At 41.8% G+C, this 14394-nt stretch overlaps 1 protein-coding gene across 1 annotated transcript; it reads right to left on the reverse strand.

Moving 5' to 3' along the window:
- Window positions 1-6051: 6051 nt before the first annotated feature.
- On the reverse strand, window positions 6052-10913 carry LOC118429357. The gene is made up of 8 exons (XM_035839838.1): window positions 10754-10913; window positions 10148-10364; window positions 9506-9687; window positions 8700-8957; window positions 7974-8210; window positions 7242-7484; window positions 6669-6878; window positions 6052-6325 (listed from the first exon to the last, which is right to left on the reverse strand). Exons 1-8 carry the CDS (start codon window positions 10820-10822, stop codon window positions 6311-6313), a joined length of 1431 nt encoding a protein of 476 aa, XP_035695731.1. The 5' UTR covers window positions 10823-10913; the 3' UTR covers window positions 6052-6310.
- Between the last annotated feature and the right edge of the window lie 3481 nt (window positions 10914-14394).

Here is a 14394-nt window from a genome sequence, read left to right on the forward strand (position 1 = left end):
CTTTAGGTAACTAGATCTACCTTGTCCGTATCGCACAACATTTGAGATGTTGTAATATGTAAAACATCTAGATATCAACGTTTCTCCACTATCATTTACAGTACATGTGATTACATCATGACAATGATCCTGGTAAACATATTATAGAACATCAAACTAAGGAGAAAGAGTTGCATTCTTAAAACATCATTATCGACTGTGATACTTATGGGCATGACTTTTAAGTAAATCTTTATCGGTATTTACTATGTATTACTGTTGGCATTTTTCTTGATTATCAAATACCCAAGTGCCAAGTTAAAACGATTATGTTTACTTGAATATACTCCAGCCGCTATTGTCTGTTTGCTAGGAATAAGGTTCTACCTTAAATAAATGAATGGATATTAGTACTATACAGATGTCACTTGCGTTCTTTATCCATTCCGACTATGTGTCGCAGTAGGGGATAACAATCACCAAAATGGTTTCCGTCTAAAAATAAGACCACTTCCATATTTGCTTGATTATATGGGTAACTTCCCGGCACGCATCAAGTTTCGTCTTTTTAAAAAACGTTTGTGACCAGATACACTGTAAATCATACAATTACAACTTTATGTCGCACATTGCAAGAATAAAAGGGAAACGGGAAGTTATGATATAATGGCGGCGTACTTCCTATCGTAAAAAAGGATTGAGGTTGTCGTTAACCTACGTTTGAATTCCATGATGCATTCTGACGTTGTGCCCTTAAGGAAGGCACTTGGCACATTTGACTTTCCTCTGGTGGAATCCGCTAGACTTTTCGAAAAGAGTAAAGGTCCTTCACGATTTGAGTGGATTTGTCAAATCTTTCCGCATACAAGATACTAAGCTGGTGTACATGTCTTAGACGGGAAGGGCTAGAAATATAAGTCGACTTACTGCGCATGCAATACAAACGAGTCCCGGAAAATGTTAACGCTAGTGGCACTGCCCTGCAGAATGAATCCCCTCGATTGTGAGCGGGTAGCTAGCGCGAGTTTTATTCGGGGACCCAAGGCAGGAAAGAAAAGGAGAAAGTAGGAGGCAAGCACTGATGCCTGATATGCTATGTAGATAATCAGGCGGTCTGATTGGCTCCCACAACGTGTTTATCAGACCAGCTTGTGCGGAAACAAGGCAACTCTTGCCTGCACACCTGCCGGGGGACCTTCCCTTCCTAATCTCATCAAATGGGCTGACCAAAGGGCGGGCGCACACGACTGGGCACAGGTCATGTCAGGTCGGGAAATAGCCTGATGAAATCTGACTCCGGTCAGATTTGAACTCCGACCCGGAACCTAAAAGCACCAGATCTATATATAGCTACATGTACATGGTATGGACAGGAACTATTCCCTTTAGAGTATGTAACAAAATTCAGATCTTTCTCGACGCCAATTATACGATTGAACTGAGCAAATTCTAACCACAACTAGAAAGTTTAGACCCTGCCTGTACATCTAACCGAAAATGTCCAGAATGGGTCAAAAATCATCAAGGAAAAGAGGGATTTTCAAGGATTTTAAGCGATATACTATAATCTTCACTTCGCAGTTCATCTTCAATGTCTGCCGTCCTATGTACTTAGAGAACACTACTAGAAATAAACTACCTTGTGCGGTTAAGGCCTGACGAAACTAAAGTTATAGATACTCTCAACTCTTGGAGGAGTTCGGATGAAAAAACTCGCCTTCGTTGACTGATCGAAGCTTTGGGCAAGCCCCGCCTTCAATACGAACTACTAGCCTAAGGGTTTCTTTTCCAGCGTTATTGTCGACAGTGGGTTAAAATTGACACCTGGTGTCGGGCCTCAGGTTCGTACCCATAATGCACCAAAAATGTCTAGAGTTCAATATTGCTGTAACGGTAAATACAGGCATGTTTGTCTATTAATTAGCCTGACTAAAATCGCGCTACTAACGGCCGGCCTTACAGGCCATTAACCCCAGCTAGCGAGGGATGGTGGAATCACTGGCTTGTTTGCCTCTGGACGGGTCAATAATAACCTTATTACACGTAATACGTATCAATTTATTGTATTTAGTCATTTTTACCCAGGGTTGCCCACTCAGTGATTTACACTGCTTTGCAGTGTGGCCCTGCGTTACATAAATGAAATAAAACATGTACATATGGTGACATACAAACAGAAAATTAACATACAATAAATGAAATAAAATGAATAAAAATAGTAATGAAACTGACGTAAACAATAACAATAATACAATAAAACAATGATAATGATAACATATAAGTACTTGTAAGCGCTCCACTCTAGATCTTGTCGTCGGAGCCTCAGCCGGGGTACTAGGTTTACAATGAAGTAATAACCGAACTCACCTTGGATTCTTCACACAGATGTAAGACGCAGACACAAACCTGAACGTTTTGAAGTTATATTGTACATAGAGTTAGTAGAAGTACAGAGGCCGCCGTACTGAGTTTGAAAGTCCTATTTCTGTCCCTATTCCATCTGTAGTTGTAAATCCTCTTGAATCAGAGTCCGTAGTAAGTTCTTGACCGAATCTGCAGTGAATTCTTAGCCGAATCCGCAATGAGTTCAATTCTTTGCCGTAAAACATAGTTTGGTCACCCACGTACCCGACCGAGTCTGTCCATATGTCTTGGAGCTTTGTCCTCCTGTTCCTGGAATCTTCCTTTCCAGGCCTAATTGATCCTTCTTGAAATTCCTGAAGTCTTCACCCCAGGCCTAAGTGTCCTAAGTCTCCTGGAAGTTCCTTTTCCAGGCCTCTGATCCTTCTTCTTCTTCTTGGAGTATGTTTGTCTCCAAGCCTAAATTTCCTGGGGTTGATCTCCAGGCCTATTCTGCCCTCCGTCTTCCTTGTGCAATGGCTTCCTTCTGTCCCAAATTCCAGCCGCCCCCGGGCTAGCCTTGCTGGGGTCTCCCGAGGATACCAGTGGCGGGAAGTAACTTTGGCGGGAAACTAACTTATGCTAATCTAAACTAAAGGCGGTAAATTCAAAAACTGTAAGTTGGCGATTACAGTACTAATAATAACAACAGTAGTAATGCAAATCATAGTCGTCAGTTTCATATCGTCATGAAGCGGTCAGAGGTTAGGCCAACCAGGTCTTGCATTTAGCTTTAAAACAGATTTGGACGTGCATGTCTTTAGAGATGGTGGCAGACTGTTCCATGCGATAATACCTCCATATGATAATATGAAAACGTGCTTTCGAAATTCCGAATTCCAAACGTACAAGCCGTAGTTTCAGACAAAGATTCAGACTGTGTTAGGTGGGATAGCTGTGAGAGTCAGAAGTCCTTTGAAAACTATTGATGTATTTAGGAAGTTCATTGTTGACTGCCTTGTACATTGTTTGTAGCAGGTGCAAGTTTCTCCTGGATGTTAACGTTTTCCAGCCGAAGGCAGATAGCTCATGATGTGTGTATGGTAGACCAAGAACAGGTCTAACTGCCTTGGAGCTTTTGTAGTTTATCGGACAGACCACAATTGCCCCAAATCACATCGCAATAGTCCATTTTAGGTAAAAACATGCAGTTGAATAACATAACAACTAGTGCGCTGTGGCCACAAGACTCCCAGTCTGGACGACACTGCATTACATAAATTTGTTAATATGATATGGACTTGTCATTTTAAGCAAGGATAATGTTTTTTTACGTGCACGAGGTGTGACTCTCCTCAAATACGCAACAGTAACTTACCTACCAAAAATTCATTAATGGCTTTTAAAAGTTAAGCCGTCTGCGTCCATAGTCAATCCACCATGGCCAAACCTTCTGGCGAAGGTAAATATCACTCGTCATAATAAACATAGCCACTGACCAATAACATAATCTGCCCAAAGACTAACTCTATGTTGTATAGAGGAATCCATGATCTTAAGTACACGTGTACCAGTTAATCTCAGCGGGAAACAAAGACTATTGTAAACTTTTTTCCCAGACAAAGAGTAGCATCATGGTTAACTTCTTGACCATATTGTACCAGTGTTGACATTAAATGTCTTTAGGGCATGGATAAGTAAAAGCCCTGTCACAATACCCGGGACATAGCTTCGCCCCTCAGTGTTACCCCACGCAATATAGCGATAGGACCGTAAAGGGTTGTTAAGCTGTTAAAGGGTATTATGAAGGAAGCAAGTAGATTAGGAACACTCCATTTTCGGAGAGAGCGGGGCGAAACATGCTTTATTTTTTTTTAAATCTATGCTGTGACCACACCTCATCATTAGCAGCTGTGCTGACATTCAACTATTTTCTTTCTAGTGTTTGGGTAAATCTATAACAAAGCCCATGCTATTGAGAGTGTTACTATTGAATATTACAGACCACGGGCCCGGGGATCAAGCATTTTCATGCTTATTGAAGGTTGTAAAGCTCTCCAACTAAAGCTTATCGAAACCGGAAGTGCCGTCAAAGTACCGTAATGCGCCGCCAGGGACCCCCAAATCTAACCATTTTGAATTCTCAACAAGATTTACCCACGTATTAAATATCAATACAATCCATCCAGGCATTCTTGAGTTATGCTGGTCACAAATGAATAAGCACACACACACACACACAGACAGACAAAGACGACACCCTGGCGGTACTACATAGGTATAAGTACAGTAGCCCCTGTCTACATACTCCCGTAGGATGAACCCAGGCTGGTCGGTTGTGGTGTCCTGGGCTCGGCACGTAGATAAACTACCACATAGGACCAATACAGCAAGTAGTAAGACACTCACCATCTTGAACTCGATTGTAGTGATTGCATCACACCTGTTTTTCAAGTTTAGGTATAGTACTTCCGACAAAGGTAGAAGAGTGCCCCGGGCTTGGACTGACCTCAAGTTGTTATATGTTTAACAAAAGAACGTAATATTCTTTAAATAGCTTTGAATTAAAAAAAACATAGTATCGGTCGACAGCAATGTTATCTGATATTTGTTGGCAATGTTGTCGGAGATTTTTCGAACACTTTTGCTATTCTGAATATTGAATTTGATTTGTTAAAAGAGGTGGCTTGAACGTTGTGTTGATCGTGACGTGTCATATCCTGAGGGCGATTGAAAGAATGACGGGATGAAATATGGGGTGGGGTGGGAGGTTGGGTGGGAGATTTTGTTTTTTTGTGGCATCCGTCTGTCTCGGAAGACAATGGAAGGCAGACAGGGTGGGTTTTAAGGCGACCCGTCTGCCAGGCCTGCACTTGGGTTTTTAAGGTGAAGTAAACTTCCTTCTCCACCCTCTCGTCTACTGGCGCAAGTCCTACAGGGACAACTGTATGCAACGTGTAAGACAGCCTCAGCAGATGAACCGTTTGTTATTTGGAGTTACCGTCTCCTAGGAGGACTTCCGACCAAGGATGTAAGGGGTTCCTCCTACTCCTGACTTGGGTGTCATGGCGGGTGCGTCATGACCGAACATGCCCCTATGGCCTATCACTGCCTCAAAGGCCTGTCACTGCCACTAGCCGCAGCTAGGTACTCATTTACTCCTGAGTTAAGTGAGGAAAGTCGTGTAAAGTACCTTTCCCAAGGGCACAAGATCGGTGACACCGCAGCCAGATTTGAACTCAGGACCTTAGATTAGAGTTAACAATATTGAAGGTTGTTTGGCGGTTTAGATGACTTAAAATAGCAACAAATAAACGCCTATTTTCATTACAAAAAATGTATATAAAACGAAGGAGTTTTGGAAAGACTAAATAAGAGAAAACAAGAGTCCCACGACCTCATACCCTGGGAATATGCTGACATGCTTCTCATTGATAATGCAAATATTTTAGTCTTTATTAATCCGTAAACCATCTTCTCCACCCAAATGACAAAAGTTGTTCAAAAGTTTAAAGTTTTATCTAAGTACAAAACTAATGGTAACATTTTCCTCAGCAATTTTATAATTATGAGACCTTGATTTGCATACTCTATGTCTAATCATGTTCACATTTACCTAACTTTCAAATATTGAAAACTAAGTATGAAATCCCCGTCATTTACCACTATTCGCAGATATAAAGGATCGAGTCACAAACTTGTATTTTGCACTTCTTAGTTTTTATTTCTTCATACTATAAATACTGTACAGTATAAGACACTGAAGAATACCAAAAGGAACTTCAAAATATTCCCAGGATATTGCACATGTATTCCAAAACCTTCCAGTCATTATATCATGTTATAAATGATGGACGAACGAAATATACAAAGGCAGAATTATTTTGCTATTTATAATTTTAATCAAACTATTAGTTCACTTCTTTGTATGACGTAGGCCTCAGTCCAGCTGAGATGAGTCGACGGGTTTGGAAGCTCTGCGCCTTTTCCCTCACTGTCCGTAATTCTGAATAAAACCAAACAAACAAATAATTAGAACATTAAAGAAAAAACTTATGAAATGTCTCTTATACGATTCTAAAGAATCAATCTAACAAACTAGATAGGTTAGCAATACCGTTAATTACAGCATTTATTTGTCACTAGGTCCCGGGTTGATTCTAACGGAGTTTTTAAAAATATAGAGCCCGATCGTGCCCTTAAACAGCCCTGTAACACCAAGTTGTTCTACGGAGTCACGGAAGGGGTCATGCCGAAAGTGCAATTAAACAAAAGTAGCAAGTTATATGTAACTTCCCGGTGGGGACAGTTTTTCGAAAGTTTAAGTCACCCAAGAATTAGCTTCTTACCGCGCACGGTCCGGACATGCCCCACCACGGCCAGGTGCAGTACTGCCTCTCGGCGTCAAACACCAGGCCTCCCGGCGGACAGTCCCGGTGGAACGGCTCACTGCTGAGCAGGGTACACTCGTAGTACCGGCTGCAGCTGTCAGGATCGGGGTAGTGACCGGGCGCCTTCCCCGCACACGAGAATCGTTCGGTCTGGCTAGATGGTACGGTCTGTATGAGATAAAGAACACATATTAGTCACTACTAGATATTTCTTCTATCAAGTCCTCTATTTTAGAATTTGGATGAAAAATCTAGTCAAATATTAGAATATCTACACACTTAAATCATTATGAAAATCAACCTTACAAAACATCTAGCCATTATTATAACGTTGAAAATATTGAAATCTGTGAATTTCGTCATATTGTAAATTCACTGGCGGAATAACAAGGTTCTTTCTCAATTGTTAGCAGCGACACCTAGCTGCAGTTCAATATAGCGAGAAATACACTGTGGAAGGCGACAGACGGTCACTGAAACGTTGGTTTTAACTGTATATGTATCCTTAGGTCCACTCGCGGCGCTACTTACGTAAGCTCGGCACGGGCCGGACACTTCATAGGGCCACCTGCACTCCTGCCTGGCGGGGTCATACACGGTTCCCCCCGGGGCGCAGGGCCGGTGGTACACGGGGTGGCCCAGCACACACTCGTAGTACATGGAGCAGTCGGCAGGGTCGGCGTACATGCCCGGCTGCTTTCCCGTACAGGTGAAGGTGGAGGGGACGGGGACATCGTGAGCAGGAACGTTCGCTGAGGTTTGGTCAATCAACAGCTGTGGATACATACAAAACGCATATGGTTAGCATGGAAGTTAATATGAGTTGGTAAACTATACATTACAGTGTGTTTATTTTAACCAGGACGGAAGCCGGTACCGACTTCTGACGAACTTTGTCCCAGTGCTGACGTCCAATATGCCTGAGAGAAAAATCACGTGTCTTAACAAAAGAATACCAAGTGTTTCGGAATACCGAGGGATTCGGACGAAAATTTATGGTAAGTGACATTCCTAGAGTTGGGGAACTGTTTATTGGAGGAAAATATGATTATAATAACAAGGTAGACATGAAAATTCGAAAGAGTAGACATCGTGGATTAATGTAAAAAAAGTCACTGAAAAAGAGGGTCTCTTGTCATAATATGGAGACAAATTGGTAGATTTGGAGGAAAATATGATAATTCATTATGATATGACAGGGTAGACATGAGAAAATAGGCATCGTGAATTAATGTATAAAAAGGTAAAAAGAGAGGGTCTTACATTTGCACTCAGTGTCCCGCAATTACCGGACACTTCGTAGGGCCACATGCACCTGAGACTGGCGGGGTCATACACGGTTCCTCCCGGTGCACAGGGCCGGTGGTACACGGGGTGGCCCAGCACACACTCGTAGTACATGGAGCAGTCGGCAGGGTCGGCGTACATGCCCGGCTGCTTCCCCGCACAGGTGAAGGTGGAGGGGACGGGGACATCGTGAGCAGTTTGGTCAGTCAAAAGCTGTGGATACATACAAAAAGGATATGATTAGCATGGGAGTTTATTTGACATGGTAAATTACATTACAGTGTACTGTATTTCTCTCACCAGGACGGGGGCCGGTACCGACTCCTTTTGCACTTTGACTTAGTGCTGACTTCACAATGTGAGGGAAAAAATATAGTGCCTTTACAACACTCTGGTCAAATATCTTAAAGGTAACAAGAGATTTTGACAAAATTTGTGGTTAGTGACATTCCTTGAGTTGGGGAACTGTTTATTGGAGGAAAATATGATTATAATAACGAGGTAGACATGAAAATTCGAAAGAGTAGACATCGTGGATTAATGTAAAAAAAAAATGAAATAGAGGGTGTTTTGTTTATAATATGGAGAAAAATTGGTAGATTTGGAGGAAAATAAGATAATTCATTATGATATGACAGGGTAGACATGAGAAAATAGGCATAGTGTATTGAAGTAAAAAAAAAGTAAAATAAAGGGTCTTACATTTGCACTCAGTGTCCCGCAAGGACCGGAAACTTCATAGGGCCACATGCACCTAAGACTGGCGGGGTCATACACGGTTCCCCCCGGAGCACAGGGCCGGTGGTACACGGGGTGGCCCAGCACGCACTCGTAGTACATGGAGCAGTCGGCAGGGTCGGCGTACAGGCCCGGCTGCTTCCCCGTACAAGTGAAGGTGGAAGAAGCCCTGGCCATCAGACTGGACCTAGCTCGGATACTTCCTTCGTTCCGAACCTTCGTCTGTAATATCAGTTAAAGAAATTCGAAAACGTTACAAAGGATAATGACTTGCAACGAGGTCATAGCAGCATTACATCTGAGAGGGGTAAAACTTACCACTGAATATGGCATAGCCATACTGTAAAAAAAACAGCCTTACAACTAGGAAGCACCAACCAAATGCAGCCTCGGTTTGATGCAAGATCCCGGATGCCCCCAGGAATTTCAAAATGGCCGCCGCAGCTGGCAAGAGGTCTATTCGAGATTCGAACATGGCTAAGAATTTTAGTCCAGATGGTGCATGGGGAGGCGCCGATCTCTGTTTTAATGCCCTTCGGTCACAAACTTTGTGCAATCACTACATGTACAGCAGAGGTACTAGTCCACTGGATGAGTGGGGTGTACTCAATTTACATTATCTAACTCTTTCGTACCTACATACCGAGTGCTAAGCAGGTAGAGAAAGAAGTATATATGATTATGTACTCACAGCCTTTGCAAGGAGAGCACTCTAACCACTTGCCCATTGACCGACTCAAATTGAATGAAAGATGTGTTACTATACTCACCCCACAAGGAGCGGGCACATTCTCCGGCCAGTCGCAGCGCTGTTTGGCGGGGTCGAAGACGGGTCCTCCCGGCGCACAGAGTCGGAGGAACGCGGTGCTGAAGCCCTCAACACACTCGTAATACTGGTAGCAGTTGTCTGGATCTGCATACAGACCGGCGGCCTTTCCTCCACATGTAAACTCTGTAAACAATCAATAACAGTTTTCATCTATTTTGTAGCTTTGCCTTTTGTGAATTTATGATAAAAAAACTTACCACTGTATGGTGTTCTTAAGCTGGTCGTACGAACCTATTGGTTGTAACAGAGCAATGTTCTGAGGGTTGTGGGGTAACTTATTTCTTTCACGCACGTAAATGGCAAATACAATGTAGCCAAAAACAAGACCACGTTTCGCTAAGTACTGAACTAGACAGTAAAGGAATATGAGCTATCCTATATGGACCTCCTACTACACAGGATCCATACAAATGCATTTTGAAGAGTATGCGTGAAGTTTGGGGACCTTTACGCAAATAAATTGCACATTTACGCATACTTAAATACGGGCTCTTAGATCGGATTTTTTGTAGTGTCTGATTCAAAGTACGTAATCACAAATAGCAAATAATGATTTCGAAAGATGACATGTTCTAAGACTTACTTGTTGACTCGGTAGTCGTTTCAATCACGACTGTTTCGGTCGCTGTAGATGCATTCGTTACTGCGTTGTCGTCAGTGACCAATGACGTGGACTGTGTTGTTGTCGGCTGCGACGCGTCGACCTGTTCTGTAACGTTGACTACTATTGGCTGCACGGTGACGTCTTGCGCTTCGGTGGCGTTTAGAATATTTTCCGTTACCGCTTGAGTGCTGTTCGCCTATAAAATACGACAATATAAAAAGAAGTTAGTAATTGTCGCTTTAACCATGAAACCGCGAGAACATTAAAGCTCATCAAATACGTAAAGAAAGATGAAACTTTTTGTCTGAGGGCCCTGCCAAATTCGTCTTATGATTGTCTAAAGATCGTAGACCTTACTGTCGCAAACTTTGAGCATTTTTGTGATAGTAGTGCATTTGTCGTGCAAAATTCCACAGTCTTCATATGCAAAAACTGTCTTAGCTCCTTGGCTATGGTTAATTTTGTCACAGCCTGCTTGAAAATTTTCCAAAATCGAAGTCGTACGACGACCTAAAATGAAATTAACGTGAACGTTGGACAACGAACAATATCAGCCTTGTCCCGTAGGCGTCGCCAAAAACTCACCTGGTCTGTAACAGGCATGGCTGGTGTGCCGCTCAAGGCGAGAAGGCAAAAGACGACTGTTGAATACATGACTGCTGGCTCACTCTCTGTAGCTTCTTCCTTGTAAAGGTAGACTTCTTCTTCTCTGTGATGTGAAGTTGTGAATGCCTGTAGCACCAAACCGGTCCAGTTTTATACTCTTCCATTTCCTGTGGGACTCACGTGTTACGTTTGGCTGTTATCAGCTGTTTGTTTTGTCGAGTGTTTGTACAGTGCGGGCTGGGTCAAATGGTGACGGCATGGAAACGTAAACTTACTCAATCCGTCGTACAAAGTGCAAAGGAATCCGTCGTAACTTCCGCTCTAGAAGGAAATATGTTGCGCTATGTGCGCGGTATTTCCACGTATCGTATACTTAGGTTTACCTGGCAAATATGACGTCTCTACAGGTGTTTAAAGGTAAACATTTCCAATTAACTCAGCGCTGAATTTTTTTTACCAATTACCATCCGTTCACACCTTTGCATGCGCACAGTACACGGTTCTATTTTGATGACTTACTGCATTTCTTACACAAGTTTTTATGATAAGTTTGATACGAATTGTCCACATTTTAGTCCAACCAGTGAAAAGATTAAAGTTGCTTAAAAATCAACGTTTTTTTTTGTTCAAAAATGCATTTCGACGTTTTGACCTCGCAAAAACCTAAGTTAGCTTGTGAGCTAAATTTGCTAAACTTTTTGGTTCTGGACTACGTACCCTCTAACCGTTGGTACGCAAAGGTTTGACTCGTAAATGCGTTGAGTGTGCGTTTTAATTTGCTTTTGCGCAGAGTGTGGCACTGCACTCGAGTTGCTAACTTATTGTAACAGTGTCATATATAAAATAATATAGTCCTATAGCCTTCTTGAATCCTTGGAGGCAGTGTTGTTATGCATGGTGTCTAGGTACAGTATTGGAAGGCGAACCCGACCCTCTCCTTCTATTACCTCCATATAAACTGAAGTCAGTTTTGAATTTTTCCACCTGGGCGAAGTGAGGAAAGGTGTGTCAGGCCACAGCAAGTAAATTTCTTGGATGACATCAGCCGCTCATTAACTTTCGCCTGATTTCAGAAAAAAATTCCTCTTCGGGGATGAAGTAAAATAGGCAATCATGTTGTGCTGAAGCCTAATGATTATACTTGTAGAAGTGGTACTAGGAAGAAAGCCATAACTATAGTTGCAGAAGTGAAACTAATGTTGGATAGTTGTAAAAGTGCCACCAATATGGAAGCCTTGAGTGAAGTTGCCAGCTTGGCAAGTGATAGCCGTGTATCAGTGTACCACACTAATACCGCTTTTACTACACTAGTTGCCTTGTTAGTTGTGAAGCCACATCATGTCACAAATCGTGTTACGACGTTTCTTGTGTCTACATTGTATTTTGAAAATTTAGCCATCTTGTTTTTTTTTTGCGTCATCTCATTATTTTTGCATTCCATAGGATGTCATACATAGAATTTACTTGCTGTGGCTTAATCTGCCTTTCCGAATGGTGGCATGTCAGAATATTGAACCCAGGACCTTTGTCTTCTGGGCCAAACATCCTAAACGTTACCTGAACACGACGTCACGTGTGTTTGCGGTAGTCCCTGGTTAGTCAACAAGTGACGTCACTGAATTTTGTGGTGACTGTTGTATCGTACAAAGTGCAGAGGAATTTGTCGCCACTTCCGCTCTAGAGGGAAATGTATTTTGCTATGAAGCTGCATTTCCACGTATCGCTGATGTACCACGCCAATATGACGTCTGTAAAAGGCGTTTTCGGTAAATATTTTTTACCAACTCAGCTCTCAGATTTTACCAACATCCCGTCATCCGTTCACGCCTATGCTTGCACATACGGCACTCCTATGTAGTTCGTACTCCATGTCTGTATTCCTGACAGTATGACACGCGTTTGGTACGGATTTCCTGCATTTTATTCAACTTGAAGAAATTGTCACCGTAAAATATTTCTTTTCGTCGCTTGTATAAGGTGGTCTTTGGGTATATCCTCTCTTATATGATCGAATACAATGATCGTAAGCTAAGGCAAGTTAATACAGTGTATGTTTTTTTACAAATCACTGTTGGTCATAACTCTAATAAGTACGCTTGACTTTTTCAAACAAACATCTTATGACATTAGATAGTAAAACTTCAAACACGTATTTATAAAACTATCTCTCGAAGTAAAGGTGGGTTCACACGTGCGCATATATTCAAGTCCGTATAAAGTCCGCATAAAAGTCTTAGACTCTACCAGGTTGCTGGAAAAATAATATTTGTCCAATTTCTATTATCATTCAGCGACCTGAGGAGCCTGGTAGAAGCTAAGAAGTCCATACGGACCTCATACGGACTTGAATATATACGCACGAGTGAACCCTGTACGCGAATGCTAGGAAGTTAGGTCAAAGTACCCAGAATATGAAAAGGCTATAACAATTCCTGTCTTTATTATTTCCTGCTAAATGGATGCCTCTTTGATAACTTATTAGGAGAGCCAGCGGCGAGCTAGACTCAGCACAACATTTACAGTAGTAAATGAAACAAGAAATTCACAATTTTTTCTTTTGCAAAGGTATGACGTGTATGTTTCCTTGAAATCAATTAGCATATGTCTCTTTTTGCCATACTGATATTCTAGGTCCGTCCATCTTTTAGAATTCTTAGTTCTTATGAGGTGACCTTTGTCAACCTGTTCCCGTTGAGCTTACGTGGGGTTCACAAAATTTTCAAGTTAGCGTTCACTACTTTTTTCGGAACAATTTCCTTATTTCTTATCTACTGGACTTTAAAAGAAAGCTCTTATCTTTCTCAAAAAGGTCTGGGTTAACAAAATGTTGTAGTCAGCGTTTCTATGTTTAAAGGCGTAATACATTCCTCGTCATTTCCTTGTTTATTGCCCACCCCTTCTAATTTTCTCGGAACGACTGCCGATCCCTTATTTCTTACCTAGTGACCTTTCCAACAGTTTCAAACCGTAGGTGGAATTGATCAAGAGGCACAAAATCTCCCCGTCAGCTTTTCTGTGAGCCGAACCCTTTTTTTTTGTCTAGTGACCTTTGACTGCTCTAAGGGGGTATGCATGACTTTTTTCCCCGTTAAGCGAAGTGAGCTATTTCAATTCGATGACCGTTAATCGTTGCCAGCCCACTTTGATTTAACGTTAAATCCATATTTCCCTCCAGAGGAGAGTGCTATTTTCTAAAAGACAATATCTTGATGTATGTCAACTTTGGCATATAGAGATGGAACAATTAGGTTGCTTAGATGGAAAGTGATGAACAACTATTCACACACAAGCTGCAAACATAATCATTGTTTTAATAAGTTCGTACCTCAATTTCCTAAGAGACTCCCCATTTTTATGAAAAACTTTTTTCTAAGTCTTAAGTATGGGTTTCAATGGGATGATTGACAAAGATCAACTCCCATTATAACCAAAAGCAAGTGGGAAATAAAGTTACTAAGGCTACAAGTTGTCAAACAAGTATCCAGAGACAAAATGCAAATATTTATTAAGAGGTGCCAAGTTCAAGTTTGTCCAATGGTTGTTCGTATTATCACGTGTTACACATTGCTGTAATTTAATTGGCGGGTACTCGGAGGTTGATGCTATATAACGCAACTGCT

Source organism: Branchiostoma floridae, chromosome 13 (genome assembly GCF_000003815.2).
Source record: "Branchiostoma floridae strain S238N-H82 chromosome 13, Bfl_VNyyK, whole genome shotgun sequence".
NCBI classification, from domain to species: domain Eukaryota; kingdom Metazoa; phylum Chordata; class Leptocardii; order Amphioxiformes; family Branchiostomatidae; genus Branchiostoma; species Branchiostoma floridae.

Excerpts from the sequence above, each read along its gene's own strand:
- LOC118429357 (XM_035839838.1), bottom strand. The coding sequence starts at position 10,822 with ATGTATTCAACAGTCGTCTTTTGCCTTCTCGCCTTGAGCGGCACACCA. Across the intron at positions 8,958-9,505 it reads ATGTGCCCGCTCCTTGTGGG|ACGAAGGTTCGGAACGAAGG; the intron begins GTGAGTATAGTA and ends CTGATATTACAG. Across the intron at positions 6,879-7,241 it reads CCGGCCCGTGCCGAGCTTAC|ACCGTACCATCTAGCCAGAC; the intron begins GTAAGTAGCGCC and ends TATCTCATACAG.